Raw genomic sequence first — 15,644 nt, 5'->3', positions numbered from 1 at the left:
TGATGTAATTACATAGTGTTTTTATGGTTTCCTTTTTGACCCACCAAGTCTCTAAAATGAAACAATTTAGTCTTCCTTTAAAGTTGAATACTTTTTGCAAAGACCACTTATTGATTATAGTTTTCATTGTGTAATAATAAAGTTTCTCATATTTTTGCTCTCCTGGATTTGTTACACATCTATCAGGTTGTATCTAGTACACAGGAGTTCTCTAAATGTGGCTCATGGGACACATTAATAGGCTCCTTCTCGCCTCCAGGATCAAATACAAAATCTTCTTTTTGATATTCAAAACCCTTCATCACATGTCTCCATCTCCCTAATCCCCTAGCCACATTTCCAGTCTTTCTGAACCTTACCTTCTGCCACAAAGTCTTCAATCCAGTGACACTGGCCTGTTGACTGTTCTTCTCTGGAAACATTGTTGATAATTTCATTGAATAGGATTCTAAAGTATTTCAAACTTTCATTTCTCTATAATATATTGCACTGTATTGTTCTCCTAGTTCTACTCACTTCTCTCTGCATCAATCCATATTTTCCCCCTTTCCTCTGAAATATTCCTTTCATTATTTCTCATAGCACAGTAGAATTCTGTTACATTCAAGTACCATAATTTCCTCAGGAGTTCTCTAAATGATAGCATGCTTTAGTTTTTCCAGGGTTCTGCTTCCACAAAAGAGCCTCTATGTATATTTTTGTTTATATAGGTCTTTAGCTCACCATTATGTGAACTAATATATTCCTATACCCTTCCCTTTTTCTTCCCTTGTAAATCAATTTTCCTTTTCTTTTAATATCAGAACATGACATAACCATTCCCTAGCTTATCTGTCTTCATTACCCCTGTTTATATCAGTTTGGGGTTTTTCTTTTTTGGTGGGGACACTTTTCTTATCCTTAACCACCATAAGAATGTAAATACATTATCTTTAAATGATCCCTTGTGATTGTTCACTTGTATTTTTACTTTTTTATGTTTCTGTTGTCTCCTGCATTTGTATTTCAAAGATTTAGTCAATATTATAACCTTGCCTTTTATATTGAGACATTTTAGGCTCACATTTCTCTTGGGACTTATTACAGCTTTTTATACTAGTCTGTATTATTTTGGGGGTTGTTGCTTTATTCTCTAAATGAGTTGTGTGGTCTTCTAGTATCACAAGAGTGGCTCTGGATAGGGAGCTTCAAACTTTCAGCAGAGTCTCTGCAGTCTAATGTAGGGAGTGGTCTGATTGTTGCCCTCCTGATTTGAGCTTTACAAGTTCCTTACCCCTACATGGGTCTGGGCACCAAAATTACAGACTTGCCCCTAGGTGCAGCTTCAGTAGACAGCTGTCTCCAACCTGACAACTAGCTGGAAAACTCATCAATTTCAGAATGACATAGCTAGTGGCTTACCCCTGGTCTGAGCCTAGAGGCTAACTCCATGATGCTGCTGGCGTCACAGTGAAAGCAAAAAGGAAATTCGACCTAGAGACAGGAAGACTGGCATTCAAACCTAGTCTCAGTAACTTATTTGCTTTGGGCCCTGGACAAGGCATTTAACCTCTGTTTGCCTGTTTCCTCAATTATAGAATGGGAATAATAATAGCACCTACCTCCCAGGGTTATTTGAGGATGAAATGATATATTTCCAAAGCATATAGCACAGTGCCTAAAACATAATAGACACTATATAAGTAATAGTAGTAGTTGTAGCAGTAGTCGTAGTAGTTGTAGTAGTAAAGATAAGTTTTTTAATGGGTTGCTGGGCAAACAATATAACTAATTGACAGGAAATAGAGGTATTAGAAGGAATCATCATTGTTTCATAAAGGAATCAAGTTGATAGTTTCACAAAAGGGCATTCTGACATTGTAACGGTCATGGCAACATACCATCTACCACAACATTCACCATGAAAAGTGTTAAAGTTAACATGCTCGGATTCTACTCAGTTATTTTCCCTCATGACCCAAAAAAAGGGCCTTTCATTTAAAATTTGCTGTAGTCAAAAGCATGTGATAGTGATGAAGAATGCTTATTTCCAAGAATCAAATGTTGATACAGAAAGAATAGAGCAAAGTCTAAGTCAATGACTTAGTAACTCAATGATTGGTAAACCAGTTTGTATACTACACATACTCTATATTTTGTTATAAACCTTTTCCTACCCTGTGACTATTTAAAAAAATTTCTTATTGTTTATATTAGGCAGATCAATCAAAGGAAAAAAAAGTAACTAGGTCATACAATGGATAGGATACTAGATGTAGAATCAGGACATCCTGAGATCAAATCTAGCCTCAGATGTTTACTACTTGTGTGACCCTAGGAAGTCACTTAATTTGTATCTGTCTCAGTTTCCTCAGCTGTTAAATGGGAATAATGATAGTACCTTCCTCTCAGTTGTTGGGAAGATCAAATAAAATAGTACTTTGAAACTTTTGAAGTGCTATAAGTATACTAGATAATAATATTATCAAAATGGAATATTTAAAAGTTGACTTTGTTTCTTACTATAATAATCTATACAAAGGCTGAAAGGATGTTAAAATTAATGTCTAAGATTAGGATTGGCTTCTGTGGACTTCCATTCCTCCTGGCTATAGAATCCATTAGTATTTAGCAAATTAATCATGAGTCACAGTGTACTTGATGCTCTTCAAAGAATAAAAAAGCCAGTCCTCTCATCAAGTTTCCAAATAATAGGATGGTATTAATAAATATAATCTCATATATAGAGAGAATATAAATGTCAAACATGGCAATCTCCAAACTCCATAGCTGTCAATGAAATAAAACCTAGACATAGGTTACATAATACAGACAGAGACTGAATTCCATAGAACTTTGAATCTAGAGCAAATCAGCCCTGTGGATGTATAGCTAGGTAACCTTTGCCTGTACATTTTTGATATATTAATGAAATTGATACAAGAGAAATTACTCTTTAAAAGGGAAAAGAAAAGCCCAAAAGGGAACAGGGATCCTTAGGGGCCCTTTGAGGAGGAAGAGAATCTTTGGTGCAGCGGTTGAGGAAAAAAGGGAATTTCACCAGGCATTTATCCTTAAATTACTTTTATTCCTAAGGAGGATTCATATTCATATTCTTAATTTGAAGCAAAGGGGTCTCCTTAAGTCTCCATGAAATTAAGGCTGTCCTGGTAAACTAGTACATCAAATTTTTTGGATTCAAAGGAAAAATGAGATTTGGTCTTCATTTTGATATTTAGATCAGGTTTTATTCTCAGATTTGTTAATTATTTAACTACTAAAACTAATAATTACTACTACTAATATTATTACTAATAATAATAATTACTAGAAATGTAAATTTTTGTCCAATATGAGGGAAAAGGAATACTAAAATTCTTCAGAGTGAAAGCATTGGACAGAATTAAAAAGGTTTTGTATTCTTATCAAGTAGAATGAAAAGAGTTTGTTCCTCTTGTTTATTATCAATAAAGATCCACATATTTCTTGAGGCTGTGAGTCTCTGGTTATCTTAATGTCAATTTTTAACAGAAAAAAGTGATTATGACTATATGGCCCCTGAAGGCTATGGTTACATAAAGAATATTGAATAGAAAGTAAGGTAACTGAAGGAAAGAAATGGCCCTACCAGTATTCCTCTTTATAGTGAAATTTTCCTGCTTGCAAGTTGAATGAGCTTGGAAAATCCATGATTAAAGCATACATTTGCATTTGTTGATCAGCTCAAATGCAACATGCTGTTTCATAGACTAATGCAATAAATGAATTTTCAATGTGAAATTTGAGAAGCACATGACTAGAAGGGTGACCATCAGGTGATGATTTTTTTTTTGGCTACAGAAATTAATGACTCTTTTTGCATATAAGGCTTACCATTGGAATTAGAGGCTGAATTACCATGCTGAGTGAAATCACAGGTTTTTGGAGATATTGAAGTAACATTCTAATTAAGAAATGAATATATTGTTTCAGAGGGCACAGTCTGAGAAAATAGGAGTCTGGACTTTCAGAAAAGCATCATACAAAGTCCAGACTTGCTCTGTTTTAGATAAGAAATCATCCTTTTAATTTTATTATACTTGTTATCATCAGAAAGCATTTACTTTCAACTATTGATTTGCTTGTGCTATTATACTAGGCCCCAAATAGAGAAAATTCCTTTTTGACAAGGAATTTATAGGATAAGAAAAATAATCTTAAATAAAGGAATATACAGCTAATTTTTTTAAAATATAAAAAAGTAAAAATAGAAGAAAGAAATAATTTCAGTAATCACTTGAATAATGGAAGAGAAGTAGATTAGCTAGCTGAAGTTACTAAAGGATTACATTATAGAACCAGAAAAAATAATAATGAAATTCCTAATGAGGGGATTAAGAAGTAAAAAAATTTCAAGGGAAATAATATTTTTAAAAAGGGGAACTAGGGAGACATAGTAGTGTCAGATCTCAAACTACTAAAAGCAGCAATTCTCAAAACAATTTGATACTAGTTTGAAAAATAGTTCAGTCAGTGGAATGAATTAGGTATACAACATGCAGAAGCATATATGCCTAGTACTGTAGTTCAATAAATACCAAGATTCAAACTACTGGTATAAGGACAATTTGATAAAAACTGGAAAAATTGGGCAGCCATATGGAAAAAAATTAGATTTTGACCAATATCTTTTGCCTTTTTTGACACAATAAGTGTCTAATAGATACATGATATAGACATAAAAGGTCACATTATAAAAGAATTAGAGAAACGTGGAGGAGGAGGATGGAGAGGAAATGATCTATCAGATCTTTGGGTAGGAGAAAATCTCATCACCAAATAGGAGGTAGAGAGGGAAGTACCAAAGAAGTAAAAATAGATAATTTTAATTAAATAAAATTTAAAAGTTTTTGCACAAACATCTAATAAAGCTAAGATTAAAAGGGAAATAAATAATTAACTGGGGGGAAAGTATTTGTAGCAAATATCTCTGATAAATGTCTCATTTTTAAGATAAAGAAGTGATTAAAATATCTAAGAATTAAATCTATTCCTCAATTGATAAAACAGGAATATGAATAGGCAAAAGTTATCAAGGGAAAAATACAGGCTATCTATAGCCAAATGGAAAAAAAATGTTCCAAATCACCAGCAATTAGAGAAAATGCAACTTAAAGCAATTATGACATTCTACCTTACCCCAAGTAGGTTGGCAAAGATGACAGGAATGGAAAATGATAGTTGTTGGAGGCACTGTGAAAAAACAGGTACATTTATGTACTGTTGGTGGACCTATGAATGAGTAAAACTATTCTGGAAAGAAATTTATAATTAAAGTTGCAAAACAATATATGCCCTTTGACCCAGTTATACTATTGTAGGCATGTGCTCAAAAGACATCAGAGGAATAGGAAACATTAATATGCCCTAAAATATTTATAACAACTTTTGTGATGGCAAAAAAACCCAACCACACAAAAATCCTAGACTAAAGAGATACCCATCAAATGATGAATGACTGAATAAATTATGGCTATATTAATATGACAGAAAACTATTGTGCTCCAAAAGAAAGTAAAAATAGATGATTTCTTAGAGAATTAGAAAAAGTTTAATGAACTGGTATAGAGAAAAGCAAACAGAACCAAGAGAACAATTTATTCTGTAACATTAATAATGTAAAAGTGAACTATTTTGAGGAATTATATAAACTGATGAAGTATGAAATGAATAGAACCAGAAAAACAATTTATACAAATGATATCAACAGTTTAAGGACAAACAACTTTGAAACCTCTAAGAACTATAATCCACACAATGACCACCAGTGATTCCAAAGGACCAATAATGAAATATACTATCAGCTTCCTGACAGATTTAGGGGATAAATGAGACATATATTTTTATTTATAGTCAATGAGGAAATTTGTTTTATTTTTCTACATGTATTTGTTTCAAGGAATTTATTTCTCTTTTAAGTGGAATGGGGCTGGAAGGAAAGAAAATTGATTTCTACTGATTAAAAGAATAGGAAGGTGCTACAAATTTGGAATGTTATATGCATATTTTAGATGACATCACTGTATTGTTAGTTTTACTTGTTTTCCTTTGTTAAATGAGAGCTCTCAGGGGATGGGGGTAATCTGGACAGGTTTATAAAACAAAATACATCAATGAAACTTATTTTAAAAATAGTAAGTAATAGGAGGCTTAAGTGACAAGGAATGTGGGAATTGAAATAAGAGGGGTCCTGAATAAGTTTTCACAAATGGAGAGAATGGAGTGAGGTGCAATAAGTCCTAGATGCCTTTGGTATGATAAGTATTGAAGGAGAATGGAGATATCAGTATCAATATAGACCTGACTTCATGATTTTTGTTCTCTTGGTTCCTATCCATGTAATTTCCATCTTCCCTCCCCCGCCCCAACGAAAGTTTCTAATATCCTCTAATTTTTCTTTGAAAAATCTATTAAAACTCATTCACACTAAATAAATTTCAGTAGATGTTTTTCTCCTTATGCCATTTGTATTTTTAACTAAAGGTGAAAGGAAAAGCTAGAATAATAAAATCTCTTACTTGTAGAATTCCTTGAATTTCCAGTGGATGGGAGAGATTGTGAGGGAAGGGGAAAGAAGGAACTAATAGGCTGAGATTTTTACATTGATCCTGAAATAATATCACATAAATAACCATTTTTCCATTTGTTTCTCTTATAAGTGGACTGGGGTCAGAAGGAATCCTAAAATCCTAAAACATAAAGTGACATTTTTCATCCACTTAACATATTCTTAATCTTACAGGAAATATTTATTTTGGTTTTACTGTGGCTTTCTATGGAGAATTTATTGAAAGATGGTCAAGAAGGGCGCAATCTGAGTGATGTCAATTCCTTGAAAGCTTCTGAAGTTCAGTGCTGAATTTCTGTTAATTTACTTTCTGAGTTGCTTTCACCTGATTGTTATCAGTTTTTTTTTTAGACAGTGCTACAGCTTTGTACAAAGCAAGCCTTCAATATATATTTGATTCCTGCTGCATAGATGTTAGTTATAGAATATTTTTATAAAAGGATTGTAAAAATCCAAATGGTACTATTGAAAGCAATAGCTTTGTAATGTAAAGGATATATTGAACAAAATTGTAACGATTTTCAGGCAATTTAGTCATCCAAGCAAAAATGCTTTTTGCTTGTTTCATAAATGATTTGCTTTTACTTCCCCCCTCCCCTCTTTTTAAATACATTTTTCATAACATGTCACTGTTAAAGACTGAACCAAAATGGCTTGTTTGTCTGCATTCCAATACTTTAGTGTCAAGGGACTTGGGGTACCATATACTTGCTGTGGGTAGAAAGTTATACTGTTTTACTCTTGGTTGTTGTAAACCTTAAAATAAAGGTAAATCTATTCCACACCTGCTCTCTGTATGAGAACAATTGTGTAGGCTCTGGAGATGCCACATAAAAAGTGAATGCAGTCTCTGTCCTCAAGCAGTTTATAAGACAGACTTCATTTAACCTTTACAGGTTCTTTTCTTTGCAGGAAAATCATATATAAGTTTATAATATTATGTTTTAGGAGAGGTCTCTGACAACTAACTTTGTAATTATCCTTAAATGGATAAAAAGGCCCATACCAGTGGCTCCCAAACTTTTTTGGCCTACCGCCCCATTTCCAGAAAAAATATTACTTAGCGTCCCCTGTCACATACTATCATCTCCCCCTTCCAATTATTCACCACCCCCAAATACACCTGTGGCCATCACCACCTCCCTGGATCGCTGCGGCACCCACCAGGGGGTGGTAGTGCCCACTTTGGGAATCACTGACCTATACTAATCTCTCATTCCCTTGAATCCTGATTGCATTTAGTTCCATATAATTATTCTCTAGTTGTTTTGTACATGTGTCTCATATCCTCAACTGTGTTGCAGGGGGAGCTACATTCTCATTTCCAGAGTGGACACATAACATGTGCTCAAATGTTGCTTAGTTATTAACACTATTCACAAAGCACTTTTACAGTATACCAACTTTGGATTCTTTTTAACAGGTGAAAAACAAAGATTTGGTTATGAGCAGTCAGGATATGACATTGAGGATTCTGATGGCCCTGATGATGATGAGAATGAGAATGAAGATGATGATGAAGATAGCCAGAGTGAATCAGTTCTGTCTGCAGCACCTTCAGTTACAGCCAGCCCTCAGCACCATCCATCCAGAAGCAGTCTTCAGGAGTCTCTAAGTGCTGATGAGGAAATTAGAATTGCAGAGTGTTTTTCTAAGGTATCCTCAGATCCGATGGATGCTCTGCCTAAAGCCCTGCTCACCAAGATGACTGTACTTAGCTCAGTACAGTCAGACTATAGGAGCTCCAGGTCCCCAGTGATAACGAGGCAGCATGGTACAAAAAATGAGATGAAACAAGAGAAGGTAGCTAGTGGAGATCTTACTCTGACCTCCCCTGAAGTTGCTCCAAGATCACTATGCCATCAAATGTCTATCGACTATCCTGATGCAGAAGAAGTAGCGAGAAGCCCTACAACAGTAAAACCTACTGATGTAACACAGGTGATCAGGTTCTTTTTGTTTTTTCATCTTACTCATAGAAGAGCTAGGGCTTTAAAATAATTAATATGTTATCCAAGTTGCTTCCTGATGGTTATATTGGCTCAGTTGTGTAACTTCAATGAAAGCATTTCTTCTAGTTAGAAGCAGATTATTGATTTTCTGGATTACTTCATTTTTTCTCGTAAATTTCAATTATATTTCCTTTCCTTTCCTTATTCTTTCCTTAAGTATATACCAAAAAATTCTTTATAAGTTGTATTAGCTTACTGTTTATTATTCTTTGATTTCATATTGAACTCATGGGGTGGGGGGAAGACAAGAGAATTGAGAGTCAAAAACCCTGGCTCCTTCTTATCCACAAGCCAACTTGTGTGACTTTTGGCATGTCACTTACATAGCCTCTGAGAGTCCCAGAGTCCTTCCTTGTAGAATGAAGATATTACTTGTACTACTTCATATATTTGGAAAATCTTTTAAAGCATAAATGTGAGTTATTGATAATAATGATTTTTTTGAACCCTTACCTTCTATCTTGGAATCAATACTATAATTTGGTTCCAAGGCAGAAGAGTAGTAAGGGCTAGGCAATGAAATTTAGTGACTTGTCCAGAGTCATACAACTAGGAAGTATCTGAAGCCAAATTTAACCTAGGACCTGCATCTCTAGGCCTAGCTCTCAATCCACTGAGCCACCTAGTTGTCCTAAATAACAATGACTTAAATTAAGACATGTAAACTATCTCCTTTGCTGACTTCTAAAGCCCTGCACACTCATTAAACCATTTTGCTCTCTAGAATGCTATTCTTTTCTTAGTTTTATTTACATTCCTTCCTTTGAAGATCACTTTTACTCCCAAGACATCCTTTTTCATTTCTAGACAAATGACCGTCAAATCTCAGTTTCTGTAGAACTCCAGTCCTATATTTCCAAATGCCTGAGAATAACAAAAATAGTGATAGTAATAACAATAAAAATAACTAGTATTGGGGCAGCTGGGTAGCTCAGTGGAGTGAGAGTCAGGCCTAGAGAAAGGAGGTCCTAGGTTCAAACCCGGCCTCAGCCACTTCCCAGCTGTGTGACCCTGGGCAGGTCACTTGACCCCCATTGCCCACCCTTACCACTCTTCCACCTATGAGACAATACACCGAAGTACAAGAGTTTAAAAAAAAAATAACTAGTATTTATATAAAGTTTACAAAATGCCTGAGAAATATTTTGTCCTCACAACTGAAATAGGTGCCATTATAAAATCTGCATTTTACAGATGAGGAAACTGAGGCAGATAAACTAATCCTACATTCACAAAACTAGTAAGTGTCTATGGCAGGATATAATATCTCTTTAATCCATCCCCTCCTCCTCAGTCCCTACAACAGCTACTCTTATTCAGGCCTTCATCTTTGATCACTTAGGCTGCTGTAATGACCTCATGCCTAATTTTCCTTCTTTGTCTTTCCCTTCTCTAGCCCTTTCTCACACTCTGTGTTAGGAAACTTGATACCATGCTGATTCTTCCTGTCACTCTATTAGCAAAAATAGCAAAAAAAAAATAGTACCACATTGTTTATAAAACAGTGTAAAAGTACTGTCTGGCACTCATAGAACTAGCCAGTGTGGCAACAGTCTCTTCCTGGGCCCTCTTGCTCTTCACCTTACTGAATTCCAGTCAAGCTTGGATTGCCCTCCAGCTTCTCTTCTCAGCCTATTCTTCTGACTCAATTCATAAATATTGATTAAGTCCTGTTAAGCAAAGGACAATGCAGGGTGCTAAGAATACAAATACAAAGAATAAATAATCTGGGGAGGCTAGGTGTTTCAGTGGATAGAGAGCCAGACCTAGAAAGAGAAGATCCTGGGTTCAAATATGGCCTTAGATGCTTCCTAGTGGTATGACCCTGGGAAAGTCACTTAACCTCCATTGCCTAGCCCTTTCCACTCTTCTGCCTTGGAACTGATTCTAAAACAGAAGGTAAGGGTTTAAGGGGGAAAAAAAAGAATAAACAATTTCTACTCACAAGAAGTTTATATGCTAAAGGAAAAGAAAATAAGGACATATTTCAATTAATATTCCCAGAATAAATATAAATGGACACAGAGGCGGTAATGGCATGAGTGGTTTGGACTGAATGGCTTCTGAGATCACTTTCAGTTTTGAAATTCTGTGATTCTGGTTCAGTGATGGCAAACCTTTTAGAAGGGTGGGGGCTGGGGGCTGGGAGAGGGGCAGGGAAGCAGCCTGGCCCCACCTCACTTTGGCTTTCTAGTAAGGCACTCTGTACTGAGCCGGGGCGGGAGGGCATGCCATAAAGAGGGCTCTGAGCATCCCTCCCCTCATTCAGCACACATGCCTTAGGTGTGCCACCACGGCTCTAGGGGACAGGACTTGTGTTGGCTGTGTGGTCCAGGTTTTGCCATATACCCAAGGAGCTTCCAGTGTGGGATACCACTGAGAATGAGATTCTGCAATGAAAAAATCGTGACCTAGGTTGAGGATAGGACTGGGTTATCTGTTGGTGGACAACAGGTTAGTCTACCTTACTCCCTGGAGTCTGTTTTGGATTAACTGGATGCTTTGAACTTTTTCCTGTTACATCTGTGATCAGCTTGGAGCATCTCTGAACCTATACTGTAAGAACCCCTCTCCAGCCCTTTTAGTTAAAGACCAGCTTAGTTAGATATTTTGTTAGTTAAACTATTAGGCTATTCTTTAGAATAGAAACACACCTCTTCCTACTTCCCTCAGTCTTTTCCATTAAACACAATTTTGTTAGCACTTCCTGTCTCTTCTTAGGTAAAAGAACCCACTACATTGGTTTTTCCCTGGTTGGCAGTGTGTCAGTTACAAGTCAACTGACATTCCTGAAACTCATATCCCCATTCAGTTTACCTGTGTTCCCCTGTCTGTCCTCCCCTTGGGAAGAGTGAGTGTGTCCTCAGTTTATTATTAATTCCCCATTCCTAATATTACCTTTTTTCACATCCTACCTCCTTACCTACTATTTGCTATTTACTGAGTGCCTGGTGTGATCCTGAGTCTTTTGGACCAGCTGTCTATAAGATCAGGTCTGGGGTCCTTGTGGATCCAAGATCTTTTCCCTGGCCCAGATAACCTGCCATAGACTACTTCTCTATTACCATCAAAAGGGGGATTTGGTTTAGTGTAGGACTATCCAGTTTAGGGCTGGGATCTATTAGACAGGGAGATCAGTATAGGGATCATTCTCTTTGAACTCTTGGTGACGAGACATTTAGATCTCGGAGGAGGTTTAGGTAATTGATTATTAGTTTAGGATTATTCCCTTCCACCTTTCCTTATTATAATAAATCCAACATCTATTCCTGTTATTGAGTGGTTTGTATGTATTACCTCAGGGCAGGCTCTGCCTGACTGAGTCTAGTCAGTCTATCAACCCACAGTCATCCTATTAATACTGGTTCTGTTAACCTTCCCCAACCTGTTAAATCTTCTGGTACTGGCCTATATTAACCATCTAGTCCCTCTAACATCACCCTCTTAGCAGGAGGTAGATTTAATTCTGAATCTGTGAATGACTCCATAGTGTTCTGTGGGAGATAGGACTAGATTACCCCTTACTCCGAGAACCTTTCCATGATTTTATGATCTTTGTTTCTATCACCCATTCCCAGATTTTATATATTCTCCAAGTTCATCCATGCCTATAGTGATTTCCTTATGACAACAAATCTGTTGAATTTTTGGATGATAACACAAACATGAAAGATTCGTTGCATTTTGGCAACTAATTCCCCAAATTAACTTTTTTCCTAGTGTTAATTTGTTGCCAGAAAAAAAAATAGAATCCATATTATCATTTTGTATAATTTGACTTCATTGCTGTACAAAACATTACATGAGGTTTTATTTCTCCTGTTTAGAATACGCCTTCTCTGCAACTTCTTTCTCCATCAGTGGACCATGGCACCCAGAAAACAGCAGTTGTTCCTTCAGTGGCTTCACCTTATCCTAAGATCCAAGATCATAAACAGCCAATACCTCTGCAGCAGATTACAGAATTGATGCCTCCTCAAACTCATTTGTTTAGCCATCTTCCTTTGCATTCCCAGCAACAAACAAGGACACCCTTTAGTATGATTCCAGTTGGAGGAATTCATGTGGTTCCTGCTGGCCTGACTGCTTACTCTACATTTGTACCCATTCAAGCCGGGCCCATGCAACTCACTATTCCAGCTGTCGGCGTGATCCACAGAACTACAGGCCCTCCTGGGGATCCAGCCACAGAGGTTTCTGGTACCACCAATCCCACCAGGGTGGCTGAATTAAACAGCGTCATGCCATGTATTCCCATTGGCCAAATTGGTGTCCCAGGCCTTCAAAACCTGAGTGCACCAAGCTTGCAGACTCTTCCACCTTTAAGCATGGAAACTGTAAATATTTTAGGCCTAGCCAACACAAATATCACCCCCCAAGTACATCCTTCAGGACTTGCACTGAATGCTGTGGGACTTCAAGTTCTGACAGCAAACCCTCCCACCCAAAGCAATCCTAGCCCTCAGACACACATTCCAGGCCTACAAATATTGAACATAGCACTGCCTACCTTAATTCCTTCGGTTAGTCCAGTCACTGTCGATGGACAGGGAGTTCCCGAAACACCAGCTTCTCAAAACAAAGCTTGTGAAACTCCGCCAGAACAGACTCTTGTGGCCGATTCCCGCCAGGTCACTGCTGCTCTCTCTCCTCAGGGCTCACCTCCACCCAGTCAGTACAATGTCACAGACTCCTCCGAGCCTGCTCCTACAAGAGAGCGCGGAAGCCTTGTTGGCGCCAGGAAAATGGACACTGAAGCCACTGACTCAGTGAATCATGTGACGCCAAAGCATGAAGCCACTTTTCCGGGGGGCGGCCAGGGCTCTCCACCAGAGTCAGAGCCACTCCTGCAAGCGCGCTCCCCCGGCCGGCCCCACAGGCACAAGGCAGTGCAGTTTAGTGATGTCAGTAGTGATGATGACGAGGACAGGCTTGTAATAGCAACCTAAATTTTTTTATAACACTTAAAGGTTTCTTTGCAAACCTATCTTTCCTTAAAGCACATTTTTTCTGACACAAATTCATTATCAATCTTTGTGCAATCATGAAATTTTGACCAATAATTGTTTCTTGTCAGCTCCAACCATTTTTGTACATGTTGTATAGACAATTGTGCCTTTTTGGAGTTTTATGTTTAGAAACTTGTACAGATTGTTAAAAAAATATCTATATAAAATACATATTATATATGTATACGAAAACCAGGTAGCTGCTTGTGTTTAGTAAGTAAAACATCTTATGTCAAATCAAATGATTAAATTATATGTTGCACTGTTAAATGTAAATTTTTATGGTTGTAGGGGAAAGTTTCTGTGTACAGATTGGTATGTAAAACTCCATATTTATTGTATTTAGTCTTGGAAATGGGTCTCTCCATCTACTTGTGTAAGACAGTAGCTTTACACTTCAGACAGAATTTCTCTGTGTTATGAAATGTTACAGTAAAATTTTATTTACTGACTTTACCATTGTTCACGTTGTGCCTTCTTTATGTCATCCACAGGGATTGGTGAGCAGCAGGCTTAACTTATGCTCAGGTCTAGTATGCTACCACTCTCTCTTTTTTTTTTTTTTCAAGGAACAAAGTGAGGAGGGGAGGTAAGAGAATTATTATTTTTGCCATTTGGAACTAAAGTTAAGACCATTGAGGGAATTTTTTTAATCATTGGCATAATAATTCGTGATATTGTTCTTGATTATTTTGACAAAGTCCTTTCTAAAGACATCTTTGCACTAAGTTAAAGAGGCAAGTGGGATTTAGTTTAAAATGGGCATTTCAGTTGTAATTTCAAAATGTGAACATAAAATTAATAAAACGCTACAAAAAATGTGTTATCTTGAGAGCATGGTTTGGATGCAACTAATAAAAAGTAGTTCACTGACAATAAAGTATAGGATTGATTATCTAACGAGGATCCCATTGTCCTGAAGAATCTTTATCATCTGTAGTGTACTTTTCTGCTAAATAGGAAGGCATACCATGTTTCGAGAAGCCCTAAATACTACTTCCCAAAAGTCATGTTTAACAACTTTGTTTCAGGAAATGTTAGTTTCCAGCTTTAGGAAATTTTAGCAAAGTACCATGTTCTTTCAGCAAAACAAAATAATGATTTGTTGCTCACTGATACTTTTGAACAAAGAAGTTGCAAGAATACTTTCATGAGAATAGGTAGTCTTTGAAAAGAAGAATCTTCAAATGCCATAATTGAAAGACATCTGAATACATAAATAGGGAAGGCTTAATTGAATTCTCCAGTGTCCTAAAATAGTGACTCCATGAATGTTATTGGCAGTTTGAAATTGATACGATGTATAATATGAAAATTTTATTTTTTTCAGGATTTAACATCATGTAGGGTAAATTGCAGTCAACATTCTTTTAATTGGTTAAACCGGCAAATTAAAAGTCAGAATTTATCAAAATAATAAAAAACTGGCTTTCCATAATTAAGTGTTTCATTTATTCTATGCTGTAATCAGTGATGGAAAGATTTTAAAATCATTCTGGAACCATAATGGGAACTGCATTGCCTTATAAATGTATTCCTTATTTCCTAAATTTAAAATGCTACATTTAACTCTTGCATACATATCAACCTTTTAGGCTTTAATTATCTGGATTTCAAAACAGTAACAATACAGTTAGTGTTTTATAGCAATAATATGCCCAGGCATGGTTGTCACTTCCTGTAAACCTGGCTTTTGGAGAGGCTGAAGCGGATGAAATTGAAGCTCCAGAGTTCTGAGCTGCTGTGGGTCATGCACATCTGGCATCTGTACTGCATTCAGTATATGATGGATCCCTAGGAGCAGCAGGATCTCTGCCCAGTGATCTGAATTGTGAGCTGGCCAAGGTCAGGAACAGATGAGTAACGAGATCAAGCCTGCCAGTAGCTTCTGGACTTCCAGCCTGGGTGAGATGGGGAGACCCATTCTTTAAAAAAGAGAAGAAGATGAAGGGAGAGAGAGAATGAGAGAGACAGGAGAGATAGATTGCATATATTACATATGCACATGTGGGGGTATGCAGACATGTGTGCATATGT

At 36.7% G+C, this 15,644-nt stretch overlaps 1 protein-coding gene across 1 annotated transcript in view; it reads left to right on the top strand.

The window, feature by feature from the left end:
* The window catches only part of HIVEP1 (HIVEP zinc finger 1), a 172,631-nt gene extending 158,126 nt beyond the window's left edge, over positions 1-14,505 (top strand). The window contains exons 7-9 of the mRNA XM_044667705.1: positions 8,010-8,360; positions 8,394-8,527; positions 12,426-14,505. Of these exons, the coding sequence (XP_044523640.1) occupies positions 8,010-8,360; positions 8,394-8,527; positions 12,426-13,547 (1,607 nt within the window). The 3' untranslated portion in view covers positions 13,548-14,505. The remainder of the gene's footprint in view (positions 1-8,009; positions 8,361-8,393; positions 8,528-12,425) is intronic.
* Positions 14,506-15,644: the final 1,139 nt, after the last annotated feature.

Source organism: Gracilinanus agilis, chromosome 1 (assembly GCF_016433145.1).
Source record: "Gracilinanus agilis isolate LMUSP501 chromosome 1, AgileGrace, whole genome shotgun sequence".
NCBI classification, from domain to species: Eukaryota; Metazoa; Chordata; class Mammalia; order Didelphimorphia; family Didelphidae; genus Gracilinanus; species Gracilinanus agilis.
This window is presented reverse-complemented; position numbering and strand designations above follow the sequence as displayed.